Source organism: Triticum aestivum, chromosome 4A (genome assembly GCF_018294505.1).
Source record: "Triticum aestivum cultivar Chinese Spring chromosome 4A, IWGSC CS RefSeq v2.1, whole genome shotgun sequence".
NCBI lineage: Eukaryota > Viridiplantae > Streptophyta > Magnoliopsida > Poales > Poaceae > Triticum > Triticum aestivum.
This window is the reverse complement of record NC_057803.1, coordinates 501,004,870-501,021,802: the sequence shown is the minus strand read 5'-3', so window position 1 is coordinate 501,021,802 and position 16,933 is coordinate 501,004,870. Positions and strand designations below refer to the sequence as shown.

The 16,933-nt window shown below is 48.4% G+C and overlaps 1 protein-coding gene and 1 long non-coding RNA gene across 3 annotated transcripts; one reads left to right on the top strand and one right to left on the bottom strand.

The window, feature by feature from the left end:
• Nucleotides 1–9,685: 9,685 nt before the first annotated feature.
• On the bottom strand, nucleotides 9,686–11,723 carry LOC123082142 (uncharacterized). 2 transcript variants are annotated; one of them, XR_006438955.1, is made up of 5 exons: nucleotides 11,165–11,723; nucleotides 10,982–11,094; nucleotides 10,728–10,898; nucleotides 10,339–10,424; nucleotides 9,686–10,245 (listed from the first exon to the last, which is right to left on the bottom strand). It is a non-coding gene; the product is annotated as an uncharacterized lncRNA (long non-coding RNA). The 2 variants fall into 2 exon arrangements; XR_006438956.1 differs by having other exon boundaries at nucleotides 9,686–10,424.
• Nucleotides 11,724–13,422: 1,699 nt separating this feature from the next.
• On the top strand, nucleotides 13,423–14,992 carry LOC123086597 (protein ROH1). The gene has a single exon (XM_044508364.1). It carries the CDS (start codon nucleotides 13,578–13,580, stop codon nucleotides 14,805–14,807), a length of 1,230 nt encoding a protein of 409 aa, XP_044364299.1. The 5' UTR covers nucleotides 13,423–13,577; the 3' UTR covers nucleotides 14,808–14,992.
• The last annotated feature ends 1,941 nt before the right edge of the window (nucleotides 14,993–16,933 follow it).

Genomic DNA, 16,933 nt, shown 5'->3' with positions numbered 1-16,933 from the left:
CCTCCGGCAAACGGGAGTTGCATAATCTCATAGTCATAGGAACATGTATAAGTCATGAAGAAAGCAATAGCAACATACTAAACGATCAGGTGCTAAGCTAATGGAATGGGTCATGTCAATCAGATCATTCAACTAATGATGTGACCTCGTTAATCAAATAACAACACTTTGTTCATGGTTAGGAAACATAACCATCTTTGATTAACGAGCTAGTCAAGTAGAGGCATACTAGTGACACTAAGTTTGTCTATGTATTCACACATGTATTATGTTTCCGGTTAATACAATTCTAGCATGAATAATAAACATTTATCATGATATAAGGAAATAAATAATAACTTTATTATTGCCTCTAGGGCATATTTTCTTCACGGCTAGCCACCGGAGCTTCCATCACCTGCACATAGAGGCAGTATGGTTATTACCTAGGAATATGATCCTCTGTTCGTCGTCGTTTCTGACGACAACCAGAGTCTCAGGGACTACTATCTACACAGGGCACACCTAGCATGTGCAGGACTATCATACATTCTTTTATGTACCTCAAAGCCTGTCAGTAGACTCATAAAAGCTTCATGCAATCCGCTTTCGGCGGATGATATTCTCTCCATCACCGTATTCATCAGCACACGATGTTCATCTGAGATGGCTGCTCGTCCCACCAACTCCCTCAGAACATCCGATCGCACACTAGACGGTGCCGGACTCTTTTGTCTGCTCTCTTCGGGATCCGGACACTGGGAGCTTTGGGGGTCAATGGGATTATCTTCTGGCCTCACCGGACTTGGAGAGGCCCTCCACGACGACACTTCAGGGTCGCCCGCTTCCGGAGCGGAGGAGTCCGGAGGAGGCGTTTCGCTCTCCATCATCTCTGGAAGAAGATCCCCCGAAGACGAGCTCATTTGAGAGGGGCTAAGGCCCGAACTGCAAAGATATATGCGGTGGTTATTTTCTTAGAAGAAAAAGATGGCATATTTGTACTATTAAAGTATTTCGGGTCACTTACGACTCACAGGAGAATTGATCCCCCCGCAGACTTTGTGCGGCAACAACGCCCCCAAGGTAGGACCCTCTGTGGGAGACTTCTTCTCCCGTTTGGAAGCTTCGGCTTCCGAATCCCCGGGAGCAGTCCCTTTCCTCTTCTAGTCGTCTTCCTTCATGGAGACGCTCGCTCCCTCGGTTAGAATAGGCAGCATTGGGGCCCGCGTCTGCCTGTATTATCCTCCATAGTATCTTCCTTCAAGGGCTCCGGGCAAAGTGCGGTCTGGAGCATCTTTTCCAATACCGGATTTTCCAAACCCTCAGGGAGGGGGGCCGAACACCGAATCAACTTTGCCTTTGTTAGCCAGTCCTGGTCAAAAAGCAAACTCTCAGAAATAACTTTGTAACAAAGGAGAGATAGTATGTTCGGCCGGAAGATGCCTTACCTGTTCGGCGGCGCGGCTACTACTCAGACCCACGTCCTCGGTGATTTCCGGACACTCCACCTGAGGTCCAAAGAATGACTTGTACATCTCCTCGTGCGTTAGGCCGAGAAAATTTTGAATGACACGCGGTCCCTCGGGATTGAACTCCCACAGGCGAAGAGTCCGGCGTTTGCAAGGCTGGACTTGACGAACCAGCATAACTTGTATTACCGCAACCAAACTGAAATCTCCATTGAAGAGATCTTGAATGCGGCTTTGCAGTATAGGCACGTCCTTGGCTGGACCCAAGCTCAGACCTCTGCTGATCCATGACATCAGTTGTGGCGGAGGGCCCGAGCGGAAAACAGGGGCGACCGCCCACTTGGCACTTCTAGGAGCCGTGATGTAGAACCACTCCTGCTGCCACAATTCAGACACCTCTGGGATGGAACCTTTGGGCCATGGAGCTCCCGTCATCTTGCGTATTGAGGCACCTCCACACGTTGCATGTTGCCCCTCGATCATCTTCGGCTTTACTTCAAAGGTCTTGAGCCATAGGCCAAAGTGAGGGGTAACCCGGAGGAAGGCCTCGCACACGACAATAAATGTCGTGATATGAAGAAAGGAGTCCGGAGCTAGATCATGGAAGTCTAGCCCGTAATAAAACATCAAACCCCTGACGAAAGGATCTAGAGCAAGGCGTAGACCTTGGAGGAAGTGGGAGACAAACACGACATTCTCGTTGGGTTCGGGGGTGGGAACGGCCTGCCCTCGGGGAGGCAGCTGATGCAAAATCTCAGCGGTCAGATATCTGGCCTCCTCAACTTTTTGATGTCTTCTTCCGTGATGGAGGAAGGCACCCATCGGCCTTGAAGGCTAGATCCAGACATGACTGAAGGTTCGGAGCACCTGACCTGAACTTTGGGCGTTTGAGCTTGAGGTGGGGGAAGGATTCGATTGAGCACGAGAGGGAAAAATAAAAGCCTTGTCCCTTTATAAAGAGGGTGAATATCAAGCGTCCTCTCTGTGTCCGTTTGGACTTGCCTATAATCTAGGAGTCCTAGAAGCGGTTGGGTTACCCACGCCCGTATTGATGAGAATCCCGGAATAAGGGGACACGATCTCTGCTTTAACAAGACGTGCCAAGGAAACCGCTTCGCATGACGCGCTGAGGTGGGATAATGAAACGACTCGGATAAAGGCTTGGCCGTGGTGTGTCACACTACGGAATACGTCAGCAGATTAGATTTGTGTAAATATTATTCTCTCTATGGCAATATGTGGAAACTTATTTTGCAGAGCCGGACACTATCTTTGTGTTCAAAATCTTCTATGAAGTACTTGGAGGAGGAACTCACCTTGCAATGCCAAAGACAATCTGCGTGCCGGACTCGTCGTCATTGAAGCCTGGTTCAGGGGCTACTGAGGGAGTCCTGGATTAGGGGGTGTCCGGATGGCCGGACTATACCTTCAGCCGGACTCCTGGACTATGAAGATACAAGATTGAAGACTTCGTCCCGTGTCCGGAAGGGACTTTCCTTGGCGATACGGATATGTAGATCTCCTACCATTGTAACCGACTTTGTGTAACCCTAACCCTCTTCGGTGTCTATATAAACCGGAGGGTTTTAGTCCGTAGGACAACATTCACAACAACAATCATACCATAGGCTAGCTTCTAGGGTTTAGTCTCTCCGATCTCGTGGTAGATCTACTCTTGTACTACCCATATCATCAATATTAATCAAGCAGGACGTAGGATTTTACCTCCATCGAGAGGGCCCGAACCTGGGTAAAACTTCATGTCCCTTGCCTCCTGTTACCATCCGGCCTAGACGCACAGTTCGGGACCCCCTACCCGAGATCCGCCGGTTTTGACACCAACAATAACCTCAACCCCCTCATTTGTGACTATTTTGGGGGCTTGTTTAATTCTGAACTAGTAGATGTTGATAATGATTTGATGCAGGCAGTAAAACCGCGCGTCACTTCTAAGATGAACAGGCTTCTCACCTCACCATACTCCAGAGAAGAGGTGCGGAAGGCGCTGTTCCAGATCGGGGATATGAAGGCGCCAGGGCCGGATGGATTACATACGATATTTTTCAAAAGATTCTGGCATATATTAGGTGAAGAGCCAACTGATGAAGTTCTTGATGCAATAAATAAGAAGAAAATGCGAGAAGGGTGGAATCAAACAAACATCGTTCTAATCCCCAAAGTTAATAACCCGGAGGTAATTACTCAATATAGGCCCATTAGCTTATGTAATGTGGTTTATAAGATCATATCCAAGATGTTGGCCCATAGGTTGAAGAGAATCCTACCGGAAGTGATATCACCAACATAAAGTGCTTTTGTTCCCGACAAGCTTATAACAGATAATGTGATAGTGGCTTATGAATGTTTTCATGCTATAAAAAAGAAGACCCATGGATCTAATGGCTACTGTGCAGTTAAGCTTGACATGCTAAAGGCCTATGACTGAGTGGAGTGGGGTTTTCTGAAACAAATTATGATCAAAATGGGGTTTCATAGGCAGTGGGTGGAGCTGATAATGGAATGTGTATCGTCGGTAAGCTATAGGGTAAGATTTAATGATACTGAGACTGAAGAGTTTCATCCCACCCGAGGCTTGAGACAAGGGGATCCCCTATCCCCATATCTATTCTTACTTTGCTCTGATGGATTATCTTGTATGCTAGCCCATGAAGAGGAGATTGGGGGAATTGAAGGTATTCTTGTTTGTCGAAATGCGCCTTCTATTTCTCACTTGCTATTTGCGGACGATTCTTTGATTCTTATGAGAGCTAATAGCCAGAATGCTAATACCCTTAAAAGGGTGCTGGACATGTACTGTAGCAGTTCAGGACAAAAGGTCAGCATGGCTAAATCTAGTATCTATTTCAGCCCAAATACTAGTGTGATTGTTAGAGAAGATGTGTGCAGAGTCTTGGACATTATGACAGAAGCTCTATTTGACAAATATTTAGGTCTACCAACAATGGTTGGAGTTGACTGAAGTGATTGCTTCCAACACTTGATCGACAGAATATGCCAACGTCTAAATGGGTGGAAAGAAAAAAACTCTAACTGCTCAAGGGTAAAGAAATTTGTTGAAATCAGTAGCACAAGCAATTCCTTCATATGCTATGTCAGTTTTTAAACTGCCAAAAGGTATTTGTATATCGATTATGGATGAAATCTCTGGATTTTGGTGGGGAGACACAGAAGAAAAGCGAAAGATGCATTGGTATGCATGATGGAAAATGTGCATTCCAACGCAGAAAGGAGGTATGGGGTTCAGGGACCTTCACAGTTTTAACCTTGCTTTGTTAGCAAAACAGTGTTGGCGTCTGCTCCAGAACCCGGACTCTTTGTGTGCATGTGTTCTCAGCGCCGAATACTATCCAAATGGTGACATTTTGAGTGCAGGTCAAAAGAAAGGATCATCATATACTTGGCAGAGCATTGTCTATGGCATAGAAACCTTTAAAAGGGGTTGCATATGGCTAGTTGGTACGTGTGAAAAAATTGATACTTGGCAAGACCCGAGGATCCCAACAAGTGAAAACAGGAATGTTATTACACCCAAGGGAGCTACGTTACTAGACAAAGTGGAGGACCTCATTGACCCACACACTGGCCAGTGGGATGTCCCTCTTATTACCTCCATCATCTCTCCGGTTGATGTCCACATAATTCTTAATATACCACTGCGAGTAGAGATGTTGGATGATTTTGTGGCATGGAATGCAACCAGATCAGGGACATTCTCTGTAAAATCAGCTTATCATGTCGAGTTTGAACACCATTGTGGGAAACACTGGAAGAGGCAGGATGGCCAAGGAAGCATACACATTAACCCTATATGGAAATCAGCTTGGCATCTATCTGTACCTGGGAAGGTTAAACATTTTGTTTGGAAAGTCTTGAAAGGGGTTCTCCCCTGTTTTGGTGTTCTAGCATCACGGCACATCCCACTGAGTGCTCAATGCCCCATTTGCAAAATAGGGATGGAAGATATTCAATATTGTTTATTTACCTGCACCTGAGTACAGGAAATCTGGTCTAAACTAGGGTTGACAGAGGAAATCAACGGAGCAGTGACCCAAGATCGTTCAGGTTCTGTGACTATGGAAATACTATGTAGAACCAGTGACTCAGTGGGTGACTTGGCAAAGGTGGAGCTAATTGTGGTTACGGCATGGTGCATTTGGTGGCAACGGCGGCGGATCGTGAGACAAGAATCAGTTCAAACACCAGACCGGTCCGCTCTCTCCATCAAAGTTTTGTGCACAAATTTTGTTAGATCATCTATGCCAAATTATCCCACTAGGAAGCGAGATCACATGTGGAAGAAACCGATACGTGGATCTGGATCGGTGAATGTTAATGTTGATGCCTTGTTTTGCGCTCAGACAATGGCTGGAGCTAGACAACAAGGGTGAGTTCATAGCAGCAACCACTTGGTTTTTGCCTCATGTATATGCAGCTGAGGCGGCATAAATTCAGGCTATATCAGGAATGGATTCTGGCTAGCACAAAAAATTGGGTGCACCTCCTTGATAATTGAGTCTGATAGCTCGACTGCACTTGAGGCGGTGAACCAACATGAAACATACGGTCCTGAAGTTGCTGTGACTACAGAATGAAACCTTATGTGGAGGGAGTTTGCATCGGCGACATGCGATCACTGTTTTCAGGAAGCTAATGAGGTGGCTGATGCTCTAGCAAAACACTCTTTTAGTAATAGATGTTCTGAACTCTGGGAAGCCTCCATTCCCGACTTTATTTCTCACATTATTGTAAAAGACCTGTCCATTATCTGAGGAATAAAGTCTTTTCCTTTCAAAAAAAAATCCTCTGTTGAGAAAACCCCTGCCAAGCTGTGCTGCTTCCATAGCACCGCAGCAGCGACCAGTTCCTCCCCGCTACAAAAAACGACCATTTCCGTTCATGCACGGCACAACCACAACACAAACCCGTCACCGTCGCACGTACTATACCCTCAGTGCAGCGCTCCGGCGCAGTCAGCCGTCAACGTGGCCCGCCCCACCGCCGGCGACCGCTTCCGCATCGTCGCCCTCGGCCCACTGCGGCCCGGGCCCACCCTCACTCCCAACCACACCACGGCGGTCAAACCGGGCCTGGCCGGCCGCGTAGGCCGCGTGGCCCGCAGCTCTCAGCGCGGCCGCGTGCCCGCCCGCCCGTGCGGCCGATCGACAGACGTCTTTCTTCGCCCCAAACTGCCCCGGGGTCGGTGGCGCTGAGCAGAAGGGCGGGCAGGGGCAGGCCCGCGCCGCGGGCGACGTGGGAACGTTCTGTCCGCGTGCACGCGGCCGGGGGCCCCGCATGGCGGCGTCCTCCCGCCCCGCCCCCGGCCCCGGCGCCGGCGCGTCGCCCCCGCGTCGGCCGCGTACGCCTCGGTTTCTTTTACGTTTCCCCTTTATCTCAGTTGTCTTCTTTTACGTTTTCTAATCGCCAGGGATCGTGCGCGCGCGCGCGCGAGCGCGAGGAGACTGGCTGACCGGGCAACCGGAATTGGGTTGGATTGGTCTATTGATTTTCTTGATCTCCTTCGACTAAATTAAACCCAACAAATGGGTGCACGTCCTTGGCCTCTTTTGCATACCCGACCACATGGATTGCTGGTTTTGCATATCCATGGCCAGTCCCGTGTCACGTCGACCTTTGAGTTTTTTTTGCCATTGATCGTTGAGAATTGAGATGTAATACAAAGAATATGTTCCATTTTCAGTCCGATTTCACACGACTTGAGTCAGTTTTCTTGTTGACAACAAATGACTGAATGATCTTTGCGCCCCATTGAGGTTCCGCCTCTTATGTGAATTCAAGCGATCCCTAACACCATGAATTGAATGATGGTGATGTCGTTGGCATGACTAGTAAATATGCCCGTGCGTTGCAACGGGGTAATCAAATTGCTTAGGTTGTGTCTTCTTCGATTTCAACCACCGTCCAACCAGAACCCGATGTGGCATAACAACATTTGGATTGTACCGCTATGTGCAGTAGTGGCATGGCATGGCATGTAGATTGTGTCTAGCATAAGCCGGAAGCAAGTATCTCAATGTATTTTTCCATCCTCATCTAAAGCAGGGCAGCTCGCAGACATGTCAAAATGGCCTCTATTAGCATTCCCCGATATAAATTGTTAACATAAAAGATTAATTCATTTCCTTTACAACGAACACGGCTGTTCCCCCATTAGCAAAAAATGCTGATAGTACATCAAGGCTTTCATCTACAACGTCCGAGGCCAAAGAATCTGAGCATGTACCTTTGGAAGTAAGCACACTATACGAAACAGAGAAGCAAACAAAAATAGAGTACCCTTCTACTTTGGGAGCTCCAACACCAACAAAAGCTTGCCACAACTGTTATCACAAAAGCTACTGAATGAGCCAAGCAAAAAAATAGAAAGGTTATATGAAACAGTCTGTACGTCTCCCTCAAAGCCAACAACGATCCTCCATGGACAAGACACTTCATGGTGGATTAACCTTATGTGGAACACATAACTCATCATGTGAGTCCACGTCGCCTGAATGCCCCTCTTGGCTAGGGTCAACCTTCTCTGGATCATAGAACTCATCATGTGAGTCCGCTAGCACCTTGCTCTCTTACAACAAAGGGAACCTGTTTATAAGAACCCGGATAACCCAAGTACTCCAAAAGTTGTCCTAATTTTTGCATGACAATGGTTTTAAAGTCTGACTACTTATTGGTTGCATGGCAGCATGGACTACTCATTCTTATAACACACATCTAATATATATCTTCCTTTATTCTGTCAATTTTTTCAGTGAGATTCTATCACACTAACATACAAATTAACACTCGTGGGTCATGCTGAATTAGCTTCCAGATACATACAAAATGTAAGTCGTAAAGACAATGGACATATCAGAATCTATGGAAGTGCATAGAGAAATCTGGGAGATGAGTTTCAGTTTTGTCAAGTTTGTTACTTTGTTTGGTGTTAACAGAGTCGATGGACATGCCAGAAGAAAAAAACAAATAGATACAGCAGGTTGATTTCCTACCAACTTGACAATGGTGTGTCACTTTTTCTGCAGTAGATTAACTCGTGAACAATGCCATCCTTGTAATCGGGGAATAATTGAAGAGAATAGTAAGCAAAGTATTCTGCCATCTCACATGAATAGTAAGAAAAGTAGTTTAACTCCTGAACATTTTTTTCGTACAGTTTGGAAAATGCTTACTAACCGATATTCCCTCTATTCCTAAATATAAGTCTTTCTACAGATTCCACTACATACATACGGAGCAAAATGAGTGAACCTACACTCTAACATAGTCTATATACATCCGTATGTAGTTTGTATTGAAATTCCTAGAACGACTTATATTTAGAAACAGAGGGAGTAGAAGAGAAATCAATATTCTCACATTGAAGATATGAGGCAAGCACCCACCTACAATCTGTCCATCACCCCATTGGAAGCCAAGCTCCCCTTTTGCTCGGTTCCTCACTGCTGCACGTACCGATTAGTGGGGACATATTTTTTTTGTCCTATCTACTTTGGAAAAGAAGAGGTAAGGACCTACAGTACTGCAAATCTTCATATTTAAACATATTAACAATCCCTTGTTTTTCTTTCAGAAAAGCAATCCCTGGTTTTATTATAATTATAGATTATCTTAAAATCGATTTCTACTTTGTGATTTGTCAAAGCATAAAGAACTGTGTAGAATAAGAGGTCGTATTTCAATGATTTGGATGTTGCATTGACATCAGATAATTACCTACTGCATGTAATAGCTAGTGATCGATGGATGCAAGTTGGTATAACTTTAATGTCAAATGTATAGAAAAATATCCAAAGTCTACTCCTGGTGTTGCTGCAAGGATTAGATGCTGGCATGCTGTGACTGGAACCAGCAGAAATTATACAAAATGCACAATTTTAAAATTTATGAACTAATTGAGCATGTTTTTCTCTTCGTGTTGCAGGTAAACAAAAACATATAGATCAAATAAGTTAGATGAACCAGCAGATATTTTATTAGTGAGCTCTATAGATGCAGCAATCAGTAACAGACCATCTCCATGAGCTTTGACTCCATGAATAGTACTTAATACAGGAAAAAGGGAAGGCCAATATTGCTCAATTGTTACTGAAATTTTAAAGGAAATCAAGTGGCACTACAACATCAGGACATATGTGTAGAACGAAATGCCCATTGATTGCAGTAGAAGACAATTCACTTCATATCCTTTGAGAATAACACATTAACTCTTGGAGCATGTACAACAGAAATGGAACATAAAGCTAACCAAGAATACATATCCATGTGCGCCACTTTCAGAATATATGACATAGTACCTCTGAGATATCTAACTTGTTGTTTCCATGCATTCAAGAAGCACTTAATTACTTTCAGGGATCTTATTACAAATTTAATTTGTTTGATTCAAACTTATGTAGTAGCATGGCATTTTTCTGAGACATCCAAAAAAATATGTTTACATATCAAATAGGCAACACCAGTAATTATTGGTCCAAATAAGGCATGGACAGGTTTGCATCTGCTAAAGAACATTATATTGTTTCTCCTATTCCACAACCTATGACCACATTTAAGCATGGACAGATTCGTGTATATGATAACAGAACAACATGCTCCATGTCATAAATCACAGGCTAGGAGGAAGCGATGCAGATGAGGGTGGATTAGCATACTTGTTAGCAGTTGTGCTTGTCAGCCTAGTGGAGGATGTAGAGGTAGGTGACAGAGCTTCTTCACCTCGGGTGACTGCACCGCCATGTTCTTACATAACATAGTATTCCTACAAATATGCAATTCAGAATAGAAAGGTACAATTATCAGGCTCAGTACCCTATTCAGAACAGAAAAACAAATCTTATTAATTGAAAGGTACCTTGTGCAGATATATAAAAGTTCAGTACCCTGTTCCTCCTTTCCAAATCTACCAGACTGCTTAATTTACAAACAAAGAAACCTGTGCTGCTTGCCATGGAAGAGATGGAGGCGGGAAAACAAAACCTTAGAAAACATGATGGTTGTATAACCCCAGAAATGTCAAGGATTTGGCATGAGTGTCACAGGCGGCCAAGCAAATCTGCTACTTATCAACACACACACGCATGCACAGTACATATTGTCAACCAAAGTAACAACAAATCAGAGACATGTGCCACATGTTGTCCCCACAGTTTAATGGAATGGATTGTATCTAATCAGGACATCCAATCAGTGGTTTCATCATCACAAAGAACTCACGAACATGTACAACAATGGAGCAGGTACCTTTGTCTGCTTGGAGCTCCTTGTGCGGGTCATGTTGTGGATGCCCTCCATGGAAGGAAGGACCTGCTGCTGCTGCTCCAGCCCGAATCAAATCAAGGCGGTTAGACCCTACAATCCATCCATATACAATCAGGTATTTGCACTGAAGATGCAAATAGTCCACTGTAGACACTGCAGCAGAGAAGAGAGGGAGCTTCACCAATAGAGCAGAAAAATCAAATGGAATCCAACAGAGAGAAGAGAAGAAGGAAGACCTGCAGATGGTGGAGCCCTTAAGGATGATGACCTGCAGATGGTGAGGGAACCCCATCACCATCTGGAAGAAGACGGCTTGAGCTACTGGTCCATGGCGATGTTGGATGTGTGCCTGCGTGAGGGAGAGAAGAGCATCAGGGAAGGGGAGGGAAGAAGGGCAGAACCATGGCATCAACACTCACCAGGGTGGAACATTGACGAGCAGCTCCATGGCGTGGGTCTCCTTGACGAGCAGGTCCGATCCAGGCGCGGATCTTTCCGCCGCCATGGATCTCCCACTCCTCTCCTCTCCTCTCGGGATTCAAGCGGTCGTCGACGGATAAGAGGAGGGGCGGAGCGGATTTTATCCATCGTCGAGGTAGCCACCACCGTCATCATCGCCGTCGGTCACCATGGCCCAGCGGCTAGGTCTTCCAGTGCGAGGAGTGAGGGAGGGAGGGAGGGCGGATCTGACCGCTGCCTGAGCTGTCGCGGGGGGAGGGGCGCCGTGGCCATGAAGGCCCGCCTCCAACTACAAGGAGTGCGCGCCGCCGCGCCGGATCCTTCTGTCTCCCGCGCCCGTCCATCGTCACCCGGCTCCGGCGAGCTCCTGCGTGGGTCGCCGCACCGCCCCACTTTTCTCCCTTCTTCTCAACCTCACCACCCAGTCTCTTCTCTGCCATGGATCCGCCCGGGAAGCCGCGCTCCGGCCTTCCTCGCCCCCCGCGTCGCCGCCCACCTCCGGATCCGCCTCCAAGCCCCCGCCGTGCACGGATCCGCCCCCTGCAAGCTCCAGTCGCGCCGCCCATGTAAAAAGGACCGCGTTTTGAATATACCAAAACATAGGGTCCTTTGTGCAAAATTAAAGCATTTTTCCAGATCCACTTAAACAGGGACTGCGGGTTGAATTCGAATAAACTGAAGGACTTTTATGCAAAATCGATAGCGACGACGGACGACCAGAAGCACTCCGTGCTTTATTAGTAGGGAAAGATGGACTGGTTATATGTTGTTCCACACGTAGACATACATACGTCACTGGTGAAGGAACAATCACGTCGTAGGTGCGTGACATTTTACGAGTAAATGTTGTAAATGCCACAGATTGCATTGTGCTACCATCCTCAAAACCAAATTCCTGGTTGGCCCTAGATCAAAGAACTCACGGGAGTTTGGAACACTGGGGTTTATCATCAACCATTTTTGCAGTGAGGATCTTTCCATGAAGCATGGGCCAAGAAAAAAAGAGGCACTCCGACTCTCTTTTCCGATCGAGAAGGGAAGGTGTGACCAACCGGACTGCAATTGCATATGATGTGTAGATTTCGCCGAATTGAACCTTGGCCGTGTTTGGATCCATGGATTAGAGTTAGTTTGGGTTAGTTTGGACTCAACTAACCTAAAAATATCCAAACATGAGGGTTAGTTTGGGTTAGATACATCTAACCCATCCAAAAAACTAACCCATCCAAGAGGTGCTTATTTGGGTTAGTTCTTCTCGGTACCACTAAAAGACACATTTTTCTCTCGCTCTTCCCGCAGCAGGTCCCTCCCTACTTCCTCGAAGCTTCTTGTCCTCTTCCTCCTCCCCTCTTGCACCACCGTGAAGGCGCCTCGCCGTATCCGCGCTCCATCTAACCCTGTCATCCAAACACCTCTTTGGTTAGAGTTAGTTCAGGGTTAATTCAGGGTTAGAATCTAACTCTAACCTCTAACCGAGTTAGAGTATCCAAACAGGGCCCTTGATGTGGCTAGCTTCCAACTGATGGTGCTGCTAGAGTGCTCGTTAAGGACGAAGTAGCCATGACGCCAACGGTGCATGGTATTAGTTATGTGTTGTTCGGTGCCGACATTTTGGAGGGACGAATCTAACTACAAGCATGAAGCTCCTTTTCGACCAAATGATATTTTCTACTTGCGTCGATCTTCAAGCCGTATAACAGATGTTTCATGTTTGATCCAATTTCCCCATAACTTGGATCAAATTTTGTTCTTAGTTCTCTGAATGAGCTTCGTAGCTCCATCAAGGTTCCTCAAAAACATTGCAGGTCGGTATGAGCATCATATGTGGCGATTTGAGCACTATTTCTTGAATACCTGACAAATTTCTGCCTAAAGTCAAGCACCATTTCCTTGCAAAAATCATTGAAGCTAGTATTGGCCGAATCTTTCAAATCAAAATAAAACAAAATCAAGCATCGTCCACTTGAAAAGGAACTTGTCCGTAATTACTAATCTATAGAAGGACCATCTGCAAAAAGGGTCAAATAGAGCTAAACAAAAACCAGAGATATTCCAATTCCAAAAGAATATCACCACCTGCAAAAAAGATCAGAGGCCACCATTAAACTAATTCAACAGGTGCAAGGGATTAGTAGCCGGGAACCCTTCCCTAACCCCAAAATCATCAATCAGTAAACTAATCGCCCCCCTAAGCACAACCCCATACATATATACGCGCACACCTACACCCATCAGCAACACCACACCGCACCTCATCGCAAATCCAAAACAAAACGTCTCCGCCGACGACCCGCACCCGATAGCCGCCCCCTTCTCCGCGGCCCGCTTCGCCTTCTCCGGCGAGAAACCCCCACACCGGTCTCACCGGCGGCCATGCCGGCTACGGACTACCAGGGCTCCTCCTCCTCCCACTCCCACTCCCCGTTCGCCTCCTTCGGCCGCTCGCTGCTGTCCCGGAGCCGGGACACCCCGGCGTCCCCCGCCATGCTCCCGTCCGGCGGGGAGGCCGAGGTCGAGGCGTTCCAGCGCCACGTGGCCGTCAGCCTCGCGCAGCTGAGGGACGGGGAGGATTTCCTCTCCGTCCCGTGGATCCGGCGGCTCCTCGAGGCGTTCCTGCTGTGCCAGGAGGAGTTTCGGGCGGTCGTGGCCGAGGCGCGGCGCCGCGGCGGCGGAGGCGCGCTGGCGGAGAGGCTGGTGGGGGAGTACCACGAGCGCGCGGTGAAGGCGCTTGACGTGTGCAACGCCGCCCGCGACGGGGTTGACCAGGTCCGGCGCTGGGTGCGGCTCGCCGGCATCGCGGCGTCCGTGCTGCTCGCCCCCGACGAGATCCACGAGGGCCAGCTCCGCCGCGCGAGGAAGGCGCTGTCCGACCTCTCGATCCTCCTCGTGGACGACGCGGCCGCCGCCGGGGGCGGGGGCGGCGTCGCCTCCTTCCTCGCCTCCCACCGCAACCGCTCCTTCGGCCGCGGGAGCCGCGCGTCCCCGTCTCGCGCGTCCTCCGCCTCTTCCTCGTCCTCCTCCTCCTCGCACTTCCGCTCGCTCTCGTGGAGCGTGTCCCGCACCTGGTCGGCGTCGCGGCAGCTGCAGGCCATCGGGGCCGGCCTGGCCGCGCCGCGCGCGCACGAGGCGGGCCTCGCCGCGCCCGTCTACGCAATGGGGTGCCTGCTGCACCTCGCCTCGTGGGCGCTCGTCGCGGCCGTCCCGTGCCCGGACCGCGCCGCGGCGCTCCAAGCGCACCACCTCCCCGCCGCGCCGCCGCGCGGGGCGTTCGCGTGGGCGCCGCCGCTCCTGACGCTCCAGGACCGGCTCACCGAGGAGGGGAAGCGCAAGGACAGGCGCAATTCCTGCGGCCTCCTCAAGGAAATCCACGCGCTCGAGAAGTGCGCGCAGAGGCTCGCCGAGGCGATCGACGCGGCGCCCATCCCGCTCACCGGAGAGAGGGAGGCCGCGGTGCGGGAGGCCGCCGCGGAGCTCGCCGCCGTGTGCAGCACCATGAAGGACGGCCTGGAGCCGCTGGAGAGGCAGGTCCGGGAGGTGTTCCACCGCATTGTGCGCAGCCGCATGGAGGGCCTCGACTCGCCGATGCCCAACGCCGCCGACTGAACCATCATCAAGAATCCGCATTTTGGCCGCGCGCTGCGGCGACGGCGATAGGTAGCTCCTCTCCCGTCCGTGGTTTTTGATCACCCGTGATCTGTCTCGCAGTCAGCAGTAGTATAAGTTTAAAATGTGTATCGTTCTGTAAAGGAAAGGGGAAAGGGAAGGAACCATCTTTCTGCAAAGATTTATTCCTTCTTCTCATGTTTTGATGCTGCATTTGGTGTGTATCATCAGATTTTTTGTTAGTCGTCTAGGACGTGCGCGCGCGGCTAATTCTTGAGTTACTTGCGTCTGTGAGCTCTGTGCGACTGCGAGGTCGCTTGCTCTGATCTTAGAATGTCATAGAAAAGAGGGAAAAAGGAAAAAAAAAATACTGGAGTGATTAGCTTCTGTGTTGTTCTTGACTCTATAATGTCCACATTTTCATTCTTTGGCGTCATCTGGAACATTTTCAGTTTGAACATTAGCTTAAGACATTGTACTCTTTGTCTAGAGAAATGCCGCAGTTACAAATGTCCCCCAAAAAATTGTCTCCAATTATGGATTATTTCCCAGTTCTCTATATGATCAAGATTATTGCCCAGTTCTCTATATGTGGATTGTTTGTCTGCTTATCAGGAGTAAAAAGAGCTTCTCAGGATAAAATCCCCACCATGTATAGTACAGTATATAGCTTTTACAATTACTAATAAAGCAGTCTGCAGAGTGACAAATCGCAGAACACAAACGCTTCAAATAATTCTGAATACCAAGTGGCAAGAGGACAATAGCATATGGAATGGCTTATGATCAAGAGCTACAAAGTATAATAAAATCCCACCATGTATAGCTTTTACAGACCACGAAGCTTGCAAAAACATCGTACATTATGGGACGGAGGGAGTATATAGCAACAGATCACGGCTTATGAACAAGAAATTGCAGAACAGAAAGCAATTCGACTGAATCCAAATACCAAGTGCATGAAATGGCTTATGTTAATAACAACCTGATGCAGTACCAAGTGCATGCTCGTCTTGTAGTTCAGTCCTGCATTCAGCTGCACCCCTGTACACAGTACACGGTGTCTACTTTGGTAGATGTATCTGCCCTCCCCATATCATTTCAGTATTTCTCTCATAAAATCTTCGGTTTTGCGCTTAGTTCTGCTAGTTCACTTAACAAGTCCACGGGTGTTCTCACTAGTTTCTGATGAACAATGGAACAATCTTCTTCTTCTTCCCCTTTCTACCTACAAAATTCCACTAGTCCATGGAGCTGTCCTCAGAGTGACCGAACGGCTGTGGCGGCAGACAAGACAGCAATGTTCCTCTCAGAAAAGGGGTGTGATGGGTTTGAGAGCTCGGAACTGTCCTGTGTCCAGTGTAACCCCCCCCCCCCCCCCCCCCCCCCCCCCTCCAAAGCACTTTTCTCGTTGCAGTAACAGCGGCACTAATCATCGCCATTTGCCATGATCCTGGCTGGGTTTTTGATGATTTGGTTCACCGGCCACATGCGGCTCCGTTACCCTTTCCACCGGCCCCTCCCCTGTTCACAAGGTGGTGTGATCGGGTTTCTGTCCTGCTCTGTTGTTGTGCGTGTGCATCATCATCGGTCAAGTACTAGCACTAGGAGTAGGAGGGGAGGCCCTGTGCAGTGTGTGCGTGTGAATGATGTCTGCTGGCTGGCTGCTGCCTGCTGCTGTGCTGCTGTGTGAGCGGGCTGTGACGGTGGCCCCGCCCGCATATTGCTGGGTTTCACTGTTGCGTCACTCAGGCGTCACGGTTACGTCGTTTGGTGGGATCCACCTGTCAGGCACAGGCGCATTTTTTTTGAGGGAATCTCAAACACAAGCACATGTGCGCTGGTATTTTTCTTCTTCTTCCTTGCAGCAGAACAGGCCGGGCTGGACTGTTTCACAGCTCGGCTCGGTGGTGGTGGTGGGAGCCTAGCTAGAGCAGCCTGATAATTGGCCCATCTGGCCAGGCTGGGATGATTTTTTTTCTTTGGAAAACTGAACAAGGGTTCAATGAATGGAATTTCCCTTTGACATAAAAAAAGAGACCAAGGGGCAAAATCAGAAACCCATAGGGCACCCTTACTTCACTTTTTTCCACATCTCTCATTAAAGAGCCCCCCCCCCCCCCCCC

Excerpts from the sequence above, each read along its gene's own strand:
- LOC123086597 (XM_044508364.1), top strand. The coding sequence starts at position 13,578 with ATGCCGGCTACGGACTACCAGGGCTCCTCCTCCTCCCACTCCCACTCC.